The following is a 23444-nucleotide window of genomic DNA, read 5'->3' as shown; positions in this document are numbered from 1 at the left end:
AAGAGAAAGGAATATAAAGAGAAAACTTGAAAAAGGAAGAGAAGGAGATGAAGCTAAAATAAGAAAAGAACGAAGCAGCAGTAGCAGCAACGTGAGGCTGAGAAGAAAAAGCAGAGAACTCTGAGATCGGCGTTGTGTCGGTGACTGGATCTGTGGTGGCAACCAACGACAAGGTTTTTACTTTCTCTTTTTTTTTTTTACCGGCCGGTTCAGATTTACCGCCGAAATCCGGAATTTTCTCCGGTATAACCGAAATAACTCGGGTACGGCCGGTGAAGAAACCGACACGCCGTGTCCGAGACGAAAAAAAAAAGACACCACTCGGACACCGGAGTCCGGCGAGTCTTATCGGTATCAGTGTCCGACACGTGCTTTGTCAAAAATGACGCGTCGGTGCAGCGTCGGTGCAACCTAGTTAATTAGTAAACACTTCTTACTACTTTTAACTGATATGTTCAAAATTCAAATTATTCAAAAAAAAAAATCAAATTATTAAAAACTAAAATTAAAAAGTGAGGGACAATGTTAGCAGTAAACCGTACATTAATTTATAAGTCTAACTTTTAGTTTTTATATAAATTTTTTAAAATTTTATTTTGTTTTTCTCATTTTTCAAGTTATAAATATACCTAAGAAATTTCAACAAAAAACACTTCCTAACCTTCATCGTGTTATTAGCAAGATCTAGAAGTGGACCGTATCAGCTGTACCTAACCTTTAGAGTTTAGACTTCAGAGTGCTGGCTGGGTGAAGAAGTTGATACAAAAAAAAAAAAAAAAAAAAAACAAGAGAAAATGTGACGAAAGGTCACGGAGAATAAATGACGTAATAGTTGCAGTGGTCTTTATTCTTTATAGTATCTCACAATCTCAAAAGCCCTCTCTCACTCTCATCTTTTTCTTTTCCTTTTTTTTTTCCCACAGATCGCATCTCGGTCCGGAACTCCTACCTTTCCCTTGGCTGCTAGTGCAGTAGTAGTGCTACACAAACAATATGGTAACTGAGGTATGCTTTAATAATATAATATTTCCTTCTTATTTAAGTTCCATATCTATCTACCTATTTATTTATCTTGCCGAAAGTCATCTCTTTTTTATACTAAAATCTTCATAAGCTGTTTCCATACAACAATTATCTGCTGAATTTTCTGTCATTTTTTTAATAATTATTTTTAAAATATGAATCTAATGTAATTGGTTTTAAAAGGGTAAAGACAAATTGGTATTTTGTTAAATAAGGATGGATTGGTGTTTGTAAATAGCACCTTCCAACATGTCTCTTTCTTCCGCTGTTTTTCTTTTACATTTACCCCACCATTAGATCCATTGTTTTCCTTCTCTGTAGTACCGGTATTTGCTATAGTGATCCACGGGGGGGTATTTCAGGGGAAGAAAAATTCTTTTAGGTTTGAGGAAAAAATTTTTGAACCCCAAATCTCATTCCAGCCAAATCTTTAATTTCGGCCGGTACTGACTGAAATGGTCTGAAGTGGGCTGAAATTTCATTGAAGGTGGAATAGGGTGGCTCACCTTTCTAGTTTATGTACTGGTACGAGATTTTTCTGCCGTTTTGGCCAGAACGGAACACTACCCATAACTAGGGGTGTCCACCCAACCCGGACCCCACCAGAACCGACCCACCCGTAACCGACCCGTGAGCTCTGGCGGTCAGTTGTGGGTTACAAATCCCAGAAACTGACTCCGGTGGGTCGGTTGGCGAGATCTCTCTTCTAAATCCCACCTCAACCAACCCGACCGAAGACTTACAAAAGTCCGGCGAGTTTTTGGTCAAATTTCTTTAGATCCAACGAAGTTTATTCTGGATTTGGGGAGAACTCAGCTAGAACATCTCACCAGATCCGGTGAGATCTCCGTCGGATCTGGCAAATTGTTGCCTGAAATAAATGATTTTGACGGATTTTTCACTGTGGACGGACCCAACCGGAACTGACCGCTTTCTAGTACCGACCCGACTGCTACATTCCGATTCCCTTGCCAAGTGGTGGCGGGTCTGAACTTCCTCCACCCGATTCTGTCGGGTCGGTCGCGAGTTAGGCATAAAACCCAACCGGACCGACCAATGGGCACCATGGCCATAACAGCATTAGCATTTTCCAAATGTAAGGGATATTTGGCATTTTAAGTCCAAAAATATATTGCATCAAGAAATGCTATTGCTAAGTATTGCAAACCCTTTTACAATACTACTACATCACAATTATAAAGATAGAATTATACTGTAGCACAATTCTTAAAAAAAAAAAACTAAAATTTTATTGTGATGGTTATTGGGAGAAAGAAAAAATAAATGATGGTGATTGGGGGAAATATTATTTTATTATGTAGATATATTATATAATGAGTAAAATAGGAAAATAAAAATTTGGGATGCTGGAAGTAGTGTAAAATGGGACTTTATAATTAATAAAGTAGTTTTTTGAGTTGGTAAAATAGAATAGAGTAGCATTTTCTAATACTAATGCTCAAACATTGACGGGGATAAAGAGGGAGATAAAATGTAAAAAGCGGAGACAGTGAGTGGACAAGATTAAAACAGATAGGATCTCTCTATATATAAAATGAGACAATGAGTCAGTTAGTGCTACGGTACTGCACTACTGGTATGTTCAATTCTTTTTATTTTTTATTTTATTGGCCTTGTGCTTCGGCACTTCGGTTAAACCCATGTTTACGCTTGCCTCAGTTGAACTTGCTTAAATAATAAAATTAAAATATTATTACGACAAATTCTCACAATATTTTCATAATTATTGAGAATTTGAGATGTTAATTTATATAAAATAATAAAATATCATATTAGAACCAACCACTACGGCCAAAAATAAAGGTATTGGGAAAAAAAAGAAGAGCTACACACACCATTTTCATAACAAATCTTAGGTAGTAAATTGTTATTCTAATTTAAACTTACCAATGAAATTACTTTTTTACTTACTAATAATAACCCGTAACAATCTACTACTTATTATTTGTAATGAAAAAAAAGCAAATATGTTATATTGTTATTCTCTCAATTAAACTCTAATGAAAGCTTATGATTCTTAAAATATTGCAATGTGTAGTGGCTAAGGTTGTGTTTGGTTGCTGTAAAACGTTTTTCGGAAAATACATATTTTTCAGAAATGCTAATTTTCGGAAAAGGAAAATATTTTTATGTGTTTGGTAAAAAATTTTCCGGAAAATATTTTCTGGTGTTTGAAAAAGAACCACAACCCAGAAAAAAATCATGTGATCTCGCCTTCGCGAGATCGTGGTCTCGCCGACGTGATCTCGCGAACCTCGAGATCGCGGTCAACGTCGCCGTTCGCGAGATCGTGGTCAACAACGCAAGATCGCGATCGACGTTTCGCGAGATCATGCCGTCGATCGTGATCTCGATCCGGCGCGATCTCTCTCTCTCTCTCTCTCTCTCTCTCTCTCTCGCGCGTGCGCTCTCTCTTTCTCTCTCTCTTTTTCCGGAAATCCTTTGGAGTGTAAATAGAAGTGGTAATTGATTTCCGTGGTCAAAGGCTTTTTTTTTTGGGTCAACGGATTTCAATTTCCGGAAAAGCATTTCCAGAAATGATTTTCACCCAAAACAAACACAGCTAAAATACTCTCACTAAATTTTAACTTCCCAACAATTTTAGATGGTAGTATTGCTTAAGAAGTTTGAATGGTGATATAAGGTGTTTTGTTTGTTACCTAGGCAGCGTTTGGGCTGCGCGTTTCTGCGTTTGCGTTTTCTCTTGTTCACGTTTTTTTTTTTTTTTTTTTTTTTGGCCTGCATTTGTTGACTTTGGGGGACAAATTTTACTGTTATAAGCATTGAATACACTGTTCATGCACAGTGCTGACACTGTTCACGTATTAAAAAATATTAAAAATAGGTCCTACGGTTCTATTTGCATATTTAAAAATTATTTTGCTACAGTGTTTTCAGTTTTTAGTTTCAGCAACAATAAGATCAATCCAAATGGACCCCTAGAGAACATTGATTTTCTTGGTTTACATCTTCAAAACTTATAATTTATCTAATGAAAAATTTGATGAGACATGCTTTTTGTTATGTATATATTTTTCTTGCCTAAAATGGGTGTTCAAAAAAACTAATTAAGTTAAAGATTGCACCTAAACTTATGTAAAATGATGAAGATGAAAGAATGAAATTTTTTTTATTTGTGTATGGTTGAAGGTATTTGATGAAAAGTTTCAATTGTAGCATATAACATCATTCATTGTGAAAATTTAAATATTGTGACAAGGTTTAGCAAAACTCAGTTTCTAATTTTTGGAAGATGATATTTGTTATCGTTCTTAAAAGTTTTTAATGAGTGGATATTGCCTTTAGCAAATAGCTATCAAGATTCTTATGCAGAGGAGATTAATTTTTTATGTAAACAGTTTCCAGTGTGAAATTGACTTCCTTACTATTATATTTTACGATTTTTTAATGATTTTTAAGTTGCTTGTGGTCATTAATTGTCGAATGTGGAATATTAGTAATCTATGCATAATTAATATGAAAGTTCAACAATTAAGTTAATCCACGTTAATTTTATGCTTTTCTTAAATTATATTGTCAACCTACTCAAATCTTATATCAAGTATATGTATAATTTATAGTACTTCCAATTTGCTTAAATTTTAAGGGTTCAGGTAACACACATATAAAAGAGTCTTTTGGGTTAAAATTGCAAATTTTAAAGTTAATTTGCGTTATAGCTACTGTTCGAAGTTAATTGGGAATCTGAGGAGAGAGACTGAATTTCGGCAATGGCGTTGCCGAAATTCAGCCAAAAAAGATGGAGAGAGAATAAGGCTACCGAAATTCAACCAGAAAGCAGGAGAGAGGAGAGAGAATAACCAAAATTTTTTTTTTTTCCCCCACAATTTCGGTAATGGCATTGCCGAAATTGTGGGGGAAAAATTTTTTTAGGAAAAAAATTTTTTTTTTTCCCCACAATTTGCCATTGCCGAAATTGTGGGGGAAAAATTTTTTTAGGAAAAAAATTTTTTTTTTCCCCACAATGGAAAAATTTTTTTAGGAAAAAAAAAAATTTTTTTTCCCCACAATTTGCCAAAAAATTTTTTTAGGAAAAAAAATTTTTCCCTCACAATTTCGGCAATGTCATTACCGAAATTGTGGGGAAATAAAAAAAAATTTCCCGAACAATTTCGGCAATGGCATTACCGAAATTGTGGGGAAAAAAAAAAAATTTTTCCTAAAAAAATTTTTCCCCCACAATTTCGGCAATGCCATTACCGAAATTGTGGGGGAAAAAAAATTTTTTTTGGTTATTCTCTCTCCTCTCTCCTGCTTTTTGGTTATTCTCTCTCCTACTTTTTTTGTTATTCTCTCTCCTCTCTCCTGCTTTCTGGTTGAATTTCGGTAGCCTTATTCTCTCTCTATTTTTTTTGGCTGAATTTCGGCAACGCCATTGCCGAAATTCAGTCTCTCTCCTCAGATTCCCAATTAATTTCGAACAGTAGCTATAACACAAATTAACTTTAAAATTTGCAATTTTAACCCAAAAGACTCCATATAAAAGGTTGTCAAAAATATTAGCTATTTTTTTTTCTTTTTGCATAAATTTTTTTTTTAAAAAAATATACCCTATACCAAGCCCTTAGGGCATTTGATAACTTTTCCCATATGTTAAAATTACTTTCAACCTAATTAAAGTTACTTCTGATTTCAAAATTGTTTGAGATTTCTAGAATTTAAATAAAGTACTAAGACTAACTTCAATGGGAAATTTATTGAATGATACCATATTCCCATTAAAAGAAAAATATTATGCCTTTTCAATATATTTCCAAAATGAAGAAATTTTGATAGAACATTAAAAAATTTCATAGTATCACAATTACAAAAATTTAATAGGAAGTAGAAAGTATGTATATAAATATATCAAAAAGTTCTTTCTTTTACCTACTAAAATGAAACAATTCAATCTGGCTATTTAATTACCCAATGTCTCTATCAAACTAACAATGAAATTATCTATTTATAAAGAACAATGGAATTAAATGATCTAATTAGTACCAAAATTATTTATTTAATTAATTATTGTTTCAAAAGAAACCATTTTAAAATTCTTCATTCAAAATTACTATTGTCAACCAGTTTTCAAATCTTTTATGTGATCAACTTTACCTGACAGTGAAAGAGGATGATTAAATCAAAATTTTATAAATGATGTAATATAAAATGTTCATTATTCTTGTAACACCAGTGCATGCATTTTGATAGTGGCATAGAATGAAATTTGAAGTCAAATTATAGCGAGTTGTACTTTACACGTGGTGTGTTTTTAATCCTTGTGGCTCTTATCTTGATAGATTGGAAGCTCTTCAGCTGCAGATGTAAGTGGAGATTGGGTGAATGACTTTAAAGCAATGTTTGTAAGTCCGAAGCAACAATTCTCAATTGGGTGTTTGATCAGTGTTCCAGATCACCTACGCAAACTGGATGAGCAAGCCTTCACTCCTTTGCTTATTTCTATTGGCCCTATTCACCGCTCCATTACAAAATTACAGACCATGAACAGGTGCAAATTACAGTTTTGTGAGCGTTTCATTCAACGGGCTAACATAAATTGGGAGGAATTATTATACGCAGTAAAAGAGAAGGAAAAAGAAATTCGCTCTTACTATGTAGAGGATATTGTGTCCAGCATAAGCATTAAGGATTTTGTGAAAATGATCGTGTTGGATGGGATGTTCATTCTTGAATACTTCTTGAGACATTCTAACCCACATTTGGAAAGGAACGATTCTATGATTGCGGAATGGATGCATCGAATTTTGAAATTTGACTTGGTAATACTTGGAAATCAGCTTCCCTTTTTTGTTTTAGACATGCTATTCAAGCAAGCAAAATTTCCGGCTGGATTAGGGATACGTCCTTTGAATTTAAAGCAACTTGCTTTTGCATTCTTTGAATGTTACGACTTTCAAGGACCTGGGGTTTTGCCATTGGATGGGCACGTAGAAAACTTAACAGATCTGGTTAGATTGTTTTATCTACGTGGAATATCAACGAATGTAAGACCTGAAGGGGATAAACTGTCATACTCTGCAACCCAGTTGCATGAGGCAGGAGTCGAGTTGAAGGGAGTCGAGTGGGATGTGGAGGGCGGATGGTTTGTTGACAAAAGGTTCTGGGGGTTTGAAAGCAGACGTAGGAGTCGAGAATTTGTAAATGGATCGCGTAGATGCTGTCTTGACATACGGTTCCTGCTTCCTGAGGCACTTGTCAAGTTGTGGGGAGTTGGGCTTGATGAGGAAGAGGAATTTAATAGACTGCGTAGACACTTTCTTGAGATAAGGTTCCACAATGGAGTGTTGGAAATCCCCTGCATTAAGTTAAATGGTGAGAGAATACGTCTTATTCGAAACATTATTGCATTAGAGCAATCGCATTATGTAGGGCACACATATGTTACGGATTTCTTTGTCTTCTTGGATTTCCTAGTTGATAATTCCAAAGATGTAGATTTACTTTGTGATAAGGGAATCCTCGTTAATTACCTTGGCGACAGCAACACAGCAGCATCAGCTGTCAACAGTTTTAGCACCGATATGTTATTGGATTATATGAATCCTGAATACTCGAAAATATGTAAAGATTTGAATGCATTCTGTAAGAAACCTTGGCATAGATGGAGGGCAACGTTATGGCGTCAATATTTTTGCACTCCTTGGAGGGCCGCTTCAACCAGTGCTGCTATTCTGCTTCTTTTGCTCACGGGCATACAAACTGTATGCGCTCTATGGTCCACTAACTGGTGACAGGTATGCAGCAGTTCTGCTGATCACTTTAGCCTTTGTTATCTGTTAATTATCCTTTGTTTTCAGTTGTTACTATTTTGAATAAGGGTTTATCCTTATCATTTGGAAGTCTTTTTGAGTGTGTTTGTGTTGGAATTAGATCAGATAGTCATATTGCTTATCTATATCTGTTTAATTATCCTTTGAGTTTTGTAATAATTCTTTTCAATTCTATTCAGGTTTGCATGTTTTTCAGTAGTAATTTTATCTGAAAATTTATCTGAAACTTTAATTGTTATTTGGGAGTTCTGGTTTTTATTAGATTCAATTTGGTTGTAGGGAGAAATGAAAAAATTGTGACTGACTTTTATCACTTCCACGTGGACCCATTTTTTTTTATTCACCAATCACAATCAAGCACATAAAGAATTATGGCAAAAGTTGTGTATTTTTTTGTGGTACTAGAATTTTGTTTTCTATTTCCTATTGCAAGTGTAGAGGAAGTGAGTATTGTCCAATGAAATGGGATATATCTCTGATGAAAATAGCTGAAGTGGAAAGTAAGGAATTTGATGAGAATTTTTATTCTGAGTTCTAAATTTGCATTAGCAAGTCAAAAACAAATATTATGCATTAGGTTCTATCAATAAAAAAAAAAAAAATACTACAAAATGTTTATTATGCGTTAGGCAAGGTAAATAAATAAGCTTGTTATATTTTGTACAGATTCTTGGAAATTTTGATTTGTACAACATGCATCAAGTTTGCCAAGAAAACCGTGGCTAGTTTGTAGATTTCCAAATTTGTATTATTGATTACAAATTATTGAGTAGGCAATAGCACTTTATAGTCTCCACCAATTTTGGAAGTTCAAGTATTTGATTTGCCACTGCAATTCAAATACTCCCATGAAGGTCACCCAAATTAAGAATTGATTTTCAGAACACAGCTGCTTTCTTAGCAAAGATTCTCAATACACTATATAACTTTAGAACGTCCAGGTTCGACACAATAGCTAATCGGCAAGCTATTTAGCCTTATTAATTGCATGAATGGAGAGGGGAAGCATTTTAAAGAGAAATGTTTTCTCATGGGCCAGATAGTTTATGGGCCAGGCCCACTTGCTCATGGGGAGCCCGCAAGCCCAAGCTGAAAAAAGTTGTGGCCCAAGCTTAAAGGTATAAGGCCGAGGATGGCCCAGATATGCGGCCGATGACGGTTTAGTCCTCGGCAAGCCTAAAGCTCCCTTGACAAAAAGGGTGAGAGAGAGCTATAAGAACAAATCCGTAAGAAAGATCTAAAATATCTCAGGGAAGTTGTCCTTAATACCCTTCACTGATAAGACTTTACACCTAACAGAACCTGATTTTTAGGCTTTATTAACCATCCCCAACAATTCTGGGATTAGATTGACGGGACAAATATCAGTCCTGGAAAAGTTGACCCTACACGTGGACGAGGGACAACAAACGTTGGCTAGTATAAAAGGTAAGGTAAACTAATTAGAGGGGGATCCCCATCTCACTCTCTGAAAAAAACTCCAAGGATGAGAATGCCCGGACAATATATGTATACCACCACGAAAAACCCACCGCCGGGTAACCGGAGAAAAACATTAGTGCTCCTCGGACCTGATCCGAGGAGCCCAATCCCTCAAGTTATAAAACTGTGGGGCTTGGATATCTAGGCTGAAGCCTTTTCTTATCTGAGTTCCCTAAAATCTGGTTTGGACCAATGCCCTGTGACCAAACGCCAGCCTTTCAAGCCCACTCTCTCTACAAATTTTATTGTGAGGGATCCTTCACGCGCGAGCCCAACGTCATTGTTGGGCCGTTTGAGAATCGTGTCCCTACAATTGGCGCCGTCTGTGGGAAGGCTTACGCGTTGGCACGGGTGGCGCATGAGTCAGCTCTCTAGCAAGCAGAGATTCGCGAGTTTTTCCCATCTCCGGCGACGTGCAGTTGTTGCTCTGACATAAGCCTCTGCTAGGGGCTACGCCTTGCACTGCTAACGGCGCGGGCAACTCTAGGGGCTTCCGGCCTCAAGCCAACTCTCCCCTCCCTGGCCTAGGGGTTAACCTTCGAAAAGTAAATAAGTATGGAGAAAAAATTACTTAAAAAGAAATCTTACAAGTTTTGGACAGAACCAAGGCCTTGCATGGTCCTCGGACACAAGCCTATGGGGAAACCAAGTACAAAAAAGAAATCTTACAAGTTTTGGACAGAACCAAGACCTTGCATGGTCTTCGGATACAAGCCTATGGGGAAACCAAGTACACAAAAGCACAGTCGGAGCTCCTTATTTCCCAGTCAATCGCTCGGATGGATTATTTAGGGATTATCAGTCTTGGACGGTATTCGCGCGTTTATCATAGAATATTCAACTGTTATCCCGGTTAGTTTCCTAAATTTGATTTACTATGAATTAGAATTAGTTAGATTATGTTTCAAGGTATTTGCTCTAAATATTCTTGAAACAACACGCACATGGAGCACACCCATTCACAAAGTAATGTTGCCCAAAGGATCAGTACATAAAGCATGTAAATAAATTTCTATTTTTACTAAAACAAAGAAGTAGTACAGCGTACAACGAAAAGCTGGAATCAGCTTATGTCAGAGCTCACTACATAATTGAGTAGAAAGATACAAGAAAATAAGAGAAAGCTGATGAAGTGGGTCAGAGGAGAGGATGGCTACTGCTCCAAGACCTTGTTCTTCCTCAATGCTTTTACATACCCATAACTCAGGCAGCAAAAGAAACCCAACTTGAGCCTGACACCGCAGAAGGAAAGGTGCAGGGAGCCGGAAGTTGAGGGGCTTTCTCTAGATATTTGCTTGCCACAAGGCAGAGGCACTGATGGCGGAGAGTCTTTCTTCTGACACGCCAAGATTCTGGCATGAACAGAACCTGCTTCGGATTTTGACTAAAAGGGGGAGAAACACCCTTTCCCCTCGGTCGAAATGGAGTATTCTCCTGAACTTATGCTTCCTGCGCCCATACCTTACTATTTTGAGTCTCATGAGGACACGGCGCTTCTGTGGCGGAGAGAGTTCTTCCTTCCCAACCTCCACCTCAAACATGTCATGTTAAGGGAGGACAACACTGAATATAGGAGTTGTGATTTGGGGGAAACTGAAGGAGCTGTGTATATAAAGCAACTCTCTCTCCCTCCTATTTATTTGAAAAGACAAGGTGATGGCAGTCAACTCACGCGGCGTCCCAAGGAACGCTACAGACAAAATGGCTTTGGCCCAACTTCCAACGTCAACTGCAACCACAAGATTAAATGGGGCCGCGTAAAGGCGCACCTCGAACACTGGGACATCAGAAAGTGCCGCTTGGCCGGAGATTGCATAAATACCTCTTAATTCGTGGGCCTGGTGAATTCGTGGCCCAGGCCCGTTCTGCATAAGGGCCCAGGGGCTATGGCCCACGCCAAGGAATAGCCGCTGCCGAGGGCAACCTCCTGCTCGGCGCCTCGTGATATACCTGAAGAAAGGAAGAAATTGAACTCAAAAAGTTTTGACAGAACCAAGGCATTACGTGGTCCTCGGACTCATGCCTATGGGGAAACCAAGTACTCCAAAAAAGTTTTGGACAGAATCAAGGCATTGCATGGTCCTCGGACTCAAGCCTATGGGGAAACCAAGTACTCCAAAAAAGTTTTGGACAGAACCAAGGCATTGCATGGTCCTCGGACTCAAGCCTATGGGGACGCCAACTGCTCGGACGGGAAAGTCCTCGGCTCAAATACTGTAAAATGTTAAGGCCAGTATGTTAAGATGGCAAAATGACCCCCTATTCAATAGCCTAAGGAAACTGTTCGTTTTGCGGATGACATGTCCTCGGATAGTTACTTCTTACACCGTATCGAATATCAGTCCTCATCTTGGCTAATTTTGAGGTAAGTGTCGTCCCTCCCTGGTCGGCATTACTATGTCAAGTAATTCTGTTAAAGTTATGGTGGTATCTTTTTATTAGTAAGTATTTTGGCCTTAGTTGTCATTGATTCAAATGTTATACTATTGTGCCGAGCAGCGTTTGCAAATTTATTAAAACATATAAACAGAACATGCAAAATAGAACAACAATAATTTTTATTAATATGAAAAATTATTACAACGTACAAAGAAGGGCTTAAACAAGCCTATACAAAAAATGAATTGCTAAAGCAACAATAGCATCCGCAATACATATCAGTAAACAGTCAGGTGTCTTTTAAACTCGCCTTCAAAGTCTCTCCAATCTCTGCCTCAGTACTGCTCATATCAAGAAAAGAACCTTCTTTAAAAAAAAAAAATGAAGGAGAAGGAAGAAGAATTGGAACACATGGAAGCACTTCAGCAAGTTCTTGTCAGCAAGCAACGCAAAGGAAGAAGAAGATGGAAGACATGAGCAGAAGATGGAGGAGATTAATGAAGAAGATGGAGGACATGAGTAAGAAGGAGGAGAATAAGAGAGAAGAGATGAAAAGAAAGAGAAAGGAGTAAAAGAGGGAAAAGGAAAAGCACCAGGATGGATATGGTGGTGGAAAGAAGAAGAAGGAGAGGCAAAGGGGGGCGCCAGTGAACAAAGAGAGGAAGAAGCAGGGGCACTTAGTCCCTGCCCCAGTCCTGACTCCTAACACGCTGGCGCCATGTTAGATATGCTCGTGAGAGAGCGGACGGTGGTGATAATGGATGATTTTGACTCAGTCACACCGAAAGTGAGATGTGACGGGTCCCTGCTTCGGATTTTGGCTAAAAGGAAGGGGAGACGAATCTTGAGTCTCCGCCATCCTTGCCCTGACCGAGCCATCTCAAGCTTTATTAGGACATAGCGTTTCTGGGAAAGGAATGGTTTATTCATGGCTGACTATTATGGTGAACGTATTATTGGATAGGGTATAACCAGAAGGAAGAAGTGAACTCTGGGAAGAGCCTGGGGTATTCAGATATGAGAGAATCACCTTTTGTCTTCTCTCTTTATGTAAGGGACGAAGAAAAGAGTACATAACACATTTAGATCCCCGGGGAAACCTACAAATAAGAATGCGCCGTTTCGTTCTCCCACACCATCAATAACCGTCAGATCTGGGAGGCCTCGTAAAGGGAGGATATTAAAGACGTGCCTTGAATACCCAAACGACATAAGGGCAACGTGCTCAAATTAAGGGGAACAGCTCGTAGACCGGTACATTCCTTAGGCATGTGAAGAGTCACCCGCGTCCTTCAAGGGCTGAAATGAATGAGCCACAATAAGGGCTTAGCATTACCAAAACCCACCTTTCCAACCAAGATGTTGGACAGCAGGGTTTTGAGGGGCTATTGTGGGGCCCGATATTTCATGGGTCAGGCCCACTTGCTCATGGGGAGCCCGCAAGACCAAGCTGAAAAAAGTTGTGGCCCAAGCTTAAAGGTATAAGGCCGAGGATGGCCCAGATATGCGGCCGAGGACGGTTTAGTCCTCGGCAAGCCTAAAGCTCCCTTGACAAAAGGGGTGAGAGAGAGCTATAAGAACAAATCCGTAAGAAAAATCTAATATATCTCAGGGAAGTTGTCCTTAATACCCTTCACTAATAAGACTTTACACCTAATAGAACCTGATTTTTAGGCTTTATTAACCATCCACAACAATTCTAGGATTAGATTGACGGGACAAATATCAGTCCTGGAAAAGTTGACCCTACACGTGGACGAGGGACAACAAACGTAGGCTAGTATAAAAGGTAAGGTAAACTAATTAGAGGGGGATCCCCATCTCACTCTCTGGAAAAAACTCCAAGGATGAGAATGCCCGGACAATATATGTATACCACCACGAAAAACCCACCGCTGGGTAACCGGAGAAAAACATTAGTGCTCCTCGGACCTGATCCGAGGAGCCCAATCCCTCAAGTTACAAAACTGTGGGGCTTGGATATCCAGGCTGAAGCCTTTTCTTATCTGAGTTCCCTAAAATCCGGTTTGGACCAATGCCCTGTGACCAAACGCCAGCCTTTCAAGCCCACTCTCTCTACAAATTTTATTGTGAGGGATCCTTCACGCGCGAGCCCAACGTCATTGTTGGGCTGTTTGAGAATCGTGTCCCTACAGAAGCCATAAGACAATTTTTTTTAAAAAAAAAAATTTTGTAAAAGACCTAAGATGGACTAGTGTTTTCAACCAACTAATGTATCGAGAGTTTTTTACTTTTTTTTTTTTTTTTGGGATATAATAAGTGGATATCAACTAAAAGGTGTAACATGATCACCATGTTTTCTATCAAGTTCCCCAATTTTGAAAGGCACTTCTTTCTAGAATTGGATTCCTTTAGCTAGGTTTGTCAAGTCTTAATTGTTAGTAATAATGTGAATGCAATTCCCTTGGAGTTTTCTAAAAAAAGGGGACTAATTTTGACTCATTGATACATCATTCAATTTCTCACTACCCATTATACTTCTTCACTCTTGGTGTAACAAGAAGAATTATTCTTTTGCTGGTTTATTACAACTAGAACAAGACTGTTTCATTCAGCTAGTGACAAGTGTTCTGTTGCAACGATTCCATGCATCCTAGGCAAGTTCAGCAATATATTGGAAGAAAATTAAGGAGAGTTTTATGGTCTACTACTGGCAAGAAGTATCGTTCTGTGTCTTGAAGAAGCTCTTAATACTGCACTTAGAAAATCTAAAAATTGGAGATGAGAAAAGCACTTCTTTGTGGTATGATATTTGACACAAAAAGAATTTTATTGACCTGGGGCCATTTTCTTAAGAATTGAACTAGCGCGAATTGAAGGTTATATAGCTAAGTTTCTTTCTAAGCCTTCTTATTATCTAAAACGTTGCAGGGTAACATATTTCAGTACTCTTGTAGCAGTAGCTGTCACGCTATAATCAACCTAAGCTAAGAAAATAGAATAAGATACCATTTGGGAGCTTCAGAATGCTTGAACCAATTAGGATGTGTGTTGAAACTAAAAGGCCGATTGATTCTCTGCATCAAGGTAAGCTGCATTCTGTCAATCAATGTAGCTCTCAGCATCAGGGAAAGGTTCAAGCTGAAATCGTGACAAGAGGCATTGATCAAACAGCTGTTGCAGAATCGGAATTGGTAAAGGAAGATCTAATGGTCCTGATTGAATCAATGCCACATAGATTAGGAGGTTAGGGAGCTGATTTGGTGATAAATACGTTTGCAAATTAGTTCTGATTCTGTTGTAACAGATTTTCCCTCCAATTAGGGACCCAAATTTTGTGTCTCGATTCAAAGGAGACTCTTGCATGATGCCGATTGCCAACTTGTATTGTAGTAGTGTAAAAATGTTGGAGTTGGCGTTGGGTAAGCTCCAACCAGTTAGTTGCCACAATCGTCGTCAAACTAATTTGGAGTTATCCAGGTGGTGGCTATTTTGAGTTTGTATTTTTTTTTTTTTGGCTGAATGGAAAATTTTATTAAGAAGAGAGTTGAGAAACAACACCAACATCTTCCAAAATTACATCCAAAAGATTCAGAGGAGCTGAGCTTGGGCCAAAGAAACCAAAAATGCTATTCAGCAAAGAGTGGGCCAGTATATGGGCAGCCCTGTTAGCAACTCTAGGGACCCAATCAAACGAGATAGGTCTATTATAATTACAGTTTACTAAACTTTTGATCTCAGCTATAATGCTTACAATAGTCCAAGGAACAATGACACATGAAGATAGCCCAAGAAGGCTTGAATACAGGTTTTGCAATCACCCTCTATGCATACCGTGGCCTGGTTCCAATGCATAGCCATGTAAACTGCATTTTCTAATCGCCTCTACTTCTGCTTGGACAGGGACATTGCGATTCACAGCTTGAGTAAGGTCCAACTCAACTATTTAAATTGTTTTGATAATGGTGGTCATGGCTAAAAGTTGGTATTTATAAATCTTCTACTAGGATAGTGCAAATGCAATCAGTTAGTCAGAATGTTATCAATTGAAGGGTACAGCATTATTCATTTCCTTTATAAATATCATAGATTCTAGTATGTTTGGAACGAAAAAAAAAATCAAGGAGTCATGAGGAGAGTGAAGAATGGTCAGAATATTCTAATTTGGAATTACCCTTAAAATTTTAAGCGCAGATTTGTTGGTAAAGACCCAAGTAATCATCAAAGTTATGCGTTTGGTGTCATACAATCTGAAATTTTGCCTGTAGAAACAGGATTCCTCTATTGTTTCTTTAATGTGCTTTTGGTGGTGATTAGAGTGCCTTCAAATGCATATTTTTACTGAAAGTTTATTTTATTTATTTGTTGAAAGTTGATTAATAAAAATTATATTTGGAAAAAGTGAGGCATTAAAGAAGTTATAAATAAACTGAAAAGTTACTTTCAAAAAAAAAAAAAAAAAAAAAAAAAGAGGTGATGTCAAACAGTGTTTATTTGCTGCTTAATACTACCCCACAAGTTGAATTCACACAGCATCAGTTGTCAATAATTCACATCATCCTCTCTCTTTTTTTTTTTTTTTTTTTTAATGTAAAGTACCAGCCAGATATTTAGATTCTTAATATGATTATCAAGCATCTACTAATGGCCAATTTGCTAATCAAAGTTTATCTGCTATGCCATGAATTGGAAGAGCAAGCACCCAACTGCAAAGTGCAAAGTTTATTGAAGGCCCCGCATTCAGCAAGGATGGTTGGTTGAAACTTTAATATGCTTATTTTTAAAAAATACCGCTGCTGAGGGCCTGAAATTGTATTGGTTATTTATGTATGGCTGGTTTTAATATTTGGAGTCATAATGTGCCATTTCAGTTTTTACTCAATGGTAAATACAACAAATCAGGTACAGATTCATAGATTTGATTCAAAATGACTAATACACCCCAATAAAAAAAAAAATGATGAAGGTTTCATTTTCAGTAGCCATGCCACAAATCAAGCTAAAGACAATTTCAGTCGAAGCACCAAGAATACATTTGTGGATATTGATGCCCAACCTTACTAGCATATCAAAAAGATAAATAACAATACTATATAATTGGAAGATTAACAAGATTTTAGTACCTAAGGTTTGGATCAACAAGTATTACCTTTTAGGCAAAACTAGTTTGAGTGTCATAGACTTCCAATCCCCAACAATAAGAACACAATAGAATTCAACAAAGAGAGTGAAAATACCGCTTAAAATGGAAATTTTGAAATTGAAGTTCTGGCTCTAACTTCATCTTGATGTTTGATGTCCTGTAAATATTTTGGCTTTATGTTTGCAGGGATCATAATGTGGAACAAGAAATTCAATAGATGCTCACACTCTTATACCTAACTAGTTTGCATTTGCCGTCCCTTCAAAAATTGGTAGCAAACATTGCTTTAAAAAAAAAAAAAAAAAAAAAAAAAAAATGAAAAAGAAAAAAGAGAGGGAGACAATTATGGAAGATCAGGTGACATATAAGAAGCAAATTTCATTTGCTTTAATGGGGTCATTTGATATTTAAAGTTTTATATCAGTGTACTAATTTAAATTGATAATATTTGTTTATGATGTATTATGGACAAACATTCCAGTAATTAGCAGAAAGCTTTGTGATGCATAATATTTGTCATGGTAACCATGAATAAAGCTTTTCTATTTTTTTTTATATTACTTTTTTTTTTTAATCTCTATTGTGAATTTATGCATTTTTTAATCTTCGAAAAACCTGGAAGCATTATGAGATTTATGCATTTATTGGTTTATTGTTCATGGCAGTGAATGAAAAATTATGACACTAAACCTAAAGCCTAGGGGAGTAAGAGATTTATATGTTTGTGAGTGAAATAATTTTTTGTGCTACATCTAATCACTCTCTAAACCACCCCGAATTAGTATACATGAAAAGTTTTTGTCCTTTATATAAAAAAAAAATTGGCTAGTGTGTGTGTATATATATATTTTAAAAATAAAGTCAAATTGTACAAATCTATATCTATATATATATATATATATATCTAAAAGTTGAAATGTAGCATTTATTATTGTTATACTCCTATTAAGCCACATTAGTGCTACGTCATCAACCAATTTCCAACATTTTCTCTATCATTTTTAATTATTTTTCTCCTTATTAATTTTCACCTAACAATTACATTTTTTCTAACATTTCCTCACATTTACTTTTTTACCCCACTATTCTATACCTTAACCTTACAATTCCTCCATCTATTCATCTTCCTTTTATTTTGACTTTTCATCTTCCTATTTTATTTACTATAAAAATTTGTTATTTTCTCTTCCATTCAATCCATATTTTGCTCACAAAAAAAGGTGAATACTCTCTCTCTCTCTCTCTCTATATATATATATATATTGCCTTTATTCTTTTGGTGGATTTTTAATTCTTTATTGCACCTCTAATTTAGATTGATGAATTTTTATATTTAAATCAACCACCCAAGGCTAGACCATCCTTCTTAACCCCACCACTAGAGCAACCAAGCCCAAATTTCATGGTACAAACCCACCATCGAATCAACAATGACTACATGGCCACTCTCATGCTCCTCCATGGTTGCCACAATTGCCACCATGACCCAAAGCTAGCCAAGACCCATGTGACCTAAAACCGTGACCCATTGAGACAAAATGCCAAGACCATGCCACCGCCGATCTAAGTGAGAGAGAGAAGAGTGAATAAAATATTGGAATAAATTTTTGCATTTTAGCTACAGTAACATTTATTTTTAGATATTACAGTAGCAAAAATGTATTTGCTACAATATTATGCATGTCATGGTGTGGGAGTGTTTTAATGTTTTTTTTTTTAAATCTTTTGTTGCTACAATGTTATGCAAAATGCTTTTTTATTTTTTATTTAATAATTTTGGGTTTTGCATACCCAATGTTAATTCTCTTTGATCCCACAGAAGTGTGTATCACACAATGTAAGCCCCCACATAGGCCATACAAATTATCTTGGAAAATTATTCAACAAAATTGTATTGCCAATAGTGCTAAACCAAAGAAGATTGATACAACATGAGGTTCCCATAAATAAGGAGGAACTAATAAGACTTGTTTGTGGTACAAATGGATAGGTCTTGAACTACACAATTGAAGCAATGATTTACATTTGAAAGTGATATTGGCCTAAACATATAGATTTAAGCTTTTGAGTTAAGTTGCGTTCCTATATTTTATATTAGAACTTCAATTAGAGTCTGACAAAGTCTTATATCTCCCTAACAAGCGTATAATAAAATTTAGATAAATGTCTGCAAACTTATAGGCGTAAGAATGAAAATGTAAGGTTGAATTTATTTAATCATTTGCTGGCTTTATTTCGTGCCAGATTTGCTTGTAATTTAGCAATTAGATACCCTGTATTTAGGTGGGAATTATGTAAGGGTAGTGTGTGAGAGAGTGTGAAGAAATCTCAAGAAGTGTGCAATTCAAGGGAGTCTCACGACTAGCAAGTCGCCAGAATGGCACACGTGTGAAGCATGCAGGGGGAGCTAAAGGGTCATGTTAGCTGGAGCACTACAGGACAAAACTTTCAGTCTGACCAGGCAGTTAGCTCTCGACTCAAACTCGTGACTCGTTCCAATCACGAGGTCGAGTCGCTAGAATGCCTTGTTTGGTTGAAACTGACTTTTTGCATTCCTCATACACACTACTATAAATACCTTCATACCCACGAAATGTAGAGAGTTTCCAGAGAGAATTTTGATAGAGAAACCCTAGAGAAAAACAAGATTGACTCATCCACAATCTTCATCTTTTGATTCTCCAGATTCCTCTACTCTCACCCTCTCCATTGACATATCCTTGAAAGGTACAGTTAGCCAAATCCTTATCTCACCATACCCATATCAGTGAAGAGGTATTTTGGTACTTAGGAAGCAGTTTAGAAATGACCAATTCATTTTGGTTGATGCAATGGGCGATTGCGGGATCTAGTAAGTTAGAGAAGACAAGGTTCGGCGTAATCCTGTTGGAGCAAGAAGCTTGGAGGGCTTAGGTGCACTGGGTAGATTAGACTTGGAAAGTCTTCTGCTATTCATGTATCCTAACTTTATTCTCTAGTGTATTATTGACCGCTTGGAGGGCGGAGGAGAGGTTTTTTGCCGAGTACTTCGGTTTCCTCTTCAATAACACATTGCTGTGTTATCTTTGTGTTTGCATCATTCTTCCCTAACTCTTTACCATTTAATTGCTATTGTGTTCGTGATTAATTATGGATTAGAGTGTATTACCAATTTGGGTTTAGCTTAAATTCATATTCCGCACATATATTATTTGTTTATAAGCTTGTGTTGGTAATTTTATTTGGGGGTCTAAATGTTCATTGGTGTTTTACACACTAATTGAACTTTCAGAAAATTATCATTTTTTACAAAAAAGAAAAAAGTAAAAAAATAATGAAAATTATAAATTTACATTGTATCTATGTTATAGTATTATTCTCATATTTGATATCACATTTGCTGCAACCTCTTTTTTAAAAAACAATTAACATATTTTTTATTTTGAAAGTAAGCATATATAATTTTTTTTCCCGCGGGGGAGCTAAGAATGTAAAGTTTACAATGAATTTTTATAAGAAATAATAAATGTATTTTTTTCAAAATTTTGGCCCCCCACCCCATGAGGTGGCTCCGCCCCTATGTATGAATTACTTTATTTAAACCAAACAATAATAATAATAAAAAAGGTAATGATGTTTAATAACTATAACTTAATAGTGAAAATAAGTAAAATTTAGATAGATGTCTACAAATTATAAGCATATCACATCATTCCTTTTTATTTTATTTTATTTTATTTTTATGGATGGAAATCACATCATTCCATTTGTTTCTTAAAAAAAGAGAGAGAGAGAGAGAGAGAGAGAGAGAGAGAGAAGTTATTCAATACGTATATTAAAACCACTTTGTTATATATATGTAGTATATAATTTTTTTGAAGATGGAGAACGTCTCCTTTGTCTGGCTTTACCTAAAGAAGAAAGGATTGCTCAATTTAGCAGGCTTTTTTATTTTATTTATTTTATTTTAAATTTTAATTTTGCTTTAATTTTTCCACCAATCGAAAAGAAAAAAAAAATGTTCACATCTTTTTGGGCAAAACAAACATCTGCTTTTGCTTTTGTAATCTTGATGCAAAGATAATAACTCATCTTCAATATATAAAAAAGCATAACTAAGAAATGCCATTCACAAATTTGGGCCTTAATTACCTTTCTCTCATTGTGTCAATTACTCAGAGGGCAATTATATTGATGCTATTGTTACGGAATCAACCTCAGGCCTCAAATAGAGGATTACAGGGTTCTACGGACACCCAAAAACCCACAAGAGAAAGGAATCGTGGGATCAATTTCGAGCCTTGAACAAGAAATTCCAGCTTCTGTGGATGTGCTTAGGGGATTTCAATGAGTTATTGCCTATGACTGAAAAGATGGGGGAATGCAAAGACCTCAGTGCCAGATGGATGAGTTCTGAGTTGCAATTAGTGAGTGTGGGTTCAAGGATTTAGGGTACAATGGCCCGGATTACACTTGGTGCAATATGCAGGAGGGAGAGAGAAGAATGTACTTAAGGTTGGATTGAGTTTTTGCTACACTGGATTGGATTGATCATTTTAAGGAAGCTCGAGTACATCGCATAGTAGAATCCACCTCTGATCATTGTGCATTGCTATTGTCAAATTCTCTTGCTCCCCAACCACCTAGAAAACGTCGATTTAATTTCAAAGTTATGTGGACTAGGAGGGAGGATTATAGAGACGTCATTACAGCAGCTTGGAATAGTGGAATAAACTTAAGCTCCCCAACTAGTATGGCTTTGGGTCTTAAGCAGTGTGCTATAGAATTGTCTAGATGGAATAGGCTAGTCTTCGGATAGGCCCTAAAGAAGATTCAAGAAAAGAGGAAGGCTTTATGCAATATGGTGTAGAGGGACAGAGATGGGTGTATGGGTAGAGAAATCAATGAGCTTCAAAAAGAAATCAATGATTTATTGGAAAATGAAGAAATTATGTGACAACAAAGATCAAGAGTTCAATGGTTGGGTATGGGGGATCGCAATACAAAATATTTTCATTCCAAAGCATCGGAAAGGAGGAATAAGAACACAATTGTTGGCTTAAGGGATAAGAATGGAATTTGGTGTGACAATAGGGAAAGTATAGCATTTGTGGTAGTTTCGTATTTCGAAAAGCTGTATACTACATCTCTCTCAAGCCATATAACAGAGGTTACTAACACAATTCCTATAAGAGTCACTAGTGAGATGAACCAGAATCTGATCGAAGAATTCATAAAGGAGGAGGTAGTGGCAACCCTACAACAAATGCATCCCACAAAAGCTTTGGGCCCAAACGGTATGTCTGCTATTTTCTTTCAGAAGTATTGGGATATTGTTGGAAATGATGTCACTAAGATGGTTATAAATGTCTTAAATTCAAATATGTCTATGGTTGAAATTAACAGAACCAACATAGCCCTTATCCCAAAAATTAATAATCCTACAAAAATGAAGAGTTTAGGCCTATAAGATTGAGCAATGTCATTTATAAAATTAGTTCTAAGGCTCTAGCTAATCGTCTTAAAACTATCCTTCCCCAAATAACAGAGGTTACTAACACAATTCCTACAAGAGTCACTAGTGAGATGAACCAGAATCTGATCAAAGAATTCATAAAGGAGGAGGTAGTGGCAGCCCTACAACAAATGCATCCCACAAAAGCTCTAGGCCCAAACGGTATGTCTGCTATTTTCTTTCAGAAGTATTGGGATACTGTTGGAAATGATGTCACTAAGATGGTTTTAAATGTCTTAAATTCAAATATGTCTATGGTTGAAATTAACAGAACCAACATAGCCCTTATCCCAAAAATTAATAATCCTACAAAAATGACAGAGTTTAGGCCTATAAGATTGAGCAATGTCATTTATAAAATTATTTCTAAGGCTCTAGCTAATCGTCTTAAAACTATCCTTCTCCAAATCATTTCTGAAAATCAAAGTGCTTTCCTCTCAGAGCGCCTAATTAATGACAATGTGCTGGTTGCTTTTGAACTCATGCATTACCTTGATCACAAAAGGGAAGGGAAGGAATGTTTCATGGTAGTTAAGCTTGACATAAGTAAAGTATATGATAGGGTTGAATGAAGTTTTATTGAGAAGGTCATGGAGTGGATGGGTTTTCTTGAAAAATGGATTAATCTAATAATGCATTGTATTACTACTGTATCTTATTCTGTCCTTGTGAATGGAGTTGCCTACGGAAGCATTGTTCCATCTAGGGGTCTTCGTAAAGGAGACCCCCTATCATCTTACCTATTTCTCCTTTGTGCAGATGGATTCTCATCTCTCATCAGTGATGCTACTAGAAATAAGATGCTTAATGGAATCTCAATTTGCAGAGGCTGCCCCATGATTACCCACCTATTTTTTGTTGATGATAGCCTCCTTTTTTGTAAAGCGAGTAGACAAGAATGTCAAAAACTCATTGAAGTTCTTGAGCTCTATGAAGCAGGGTTAGGGCAGAAAATCAACGCAGACAAATCCTCTGTTTTCTTTAGCCATAATACCCCCAATGAGTTAAAAAATGAAGTGCTAGAAATTTTGGGCCCAATGCAAGATCAGAGGCACAGTAAATATCTTTGCCTCCTATTAGTTATTAGTAAATCAAAAAAGGAAGTGTTTGTAGAAGTGAAGGAGAGGGTGGGGAAAAAATTATCGGGGTG

General features: G+C 36.7%; 1 protein-coding gene across 2 annotated transcripts; it reads left to right on the top strand.

Moving 5' to 3' along the window:
- The first annotated feature begins 26 nt into the window (after positions 1-26).
- On the top strand, positions 27-8010 carry LOC126698898 (UPF0481 protein At3g47200-like). Of its 2 annotated transcripts, none has more exons than XM_050396404.1 (3): positions 27-173; positions 924-1005; positions 6345-8010. In XM_050396404.1, exons 2-3 carry the CDS (start codon positions 994-996, stop codon positions 7794-7796), a joined length of 1464 nt encoding a protein of 487 aa, XP_050252361.1. In that variant the 5' UTR covers positions 27-173; positions 924-993; the 3' UTR covers positions 7797-8010. The 2 variants fall into 2 exon arrangements, with proteins under 2 accessions (XP_050252361.1, XP_050252362.1); XM_050396405.1 differs by lacking the exon at positions 27-173 and adding an exon at positions 684-825.
- Positions 8011-23444: the final 15434 nt, after the last annotated feature.

This window comes from Quercus robur, chromosome 9 (assembly GCF_932294415.1).
Source record: "Quercus robur chromosome 9, dhQueRobu3.1, whole genome shotgun sequence".
In the NCBI taxonomy this organism is placed as follows: domain Eukaryota; kingdom Viridiplantae; phylum Streptophyta; class Magnoliopsida; order Fagales; family Fagaceae; genus Quercus; species Quercus robur.
Note: the sequence above shows the minus strand (reverse complement) of the source record. Positions and strands in the feature narration are given on the sequence as shown.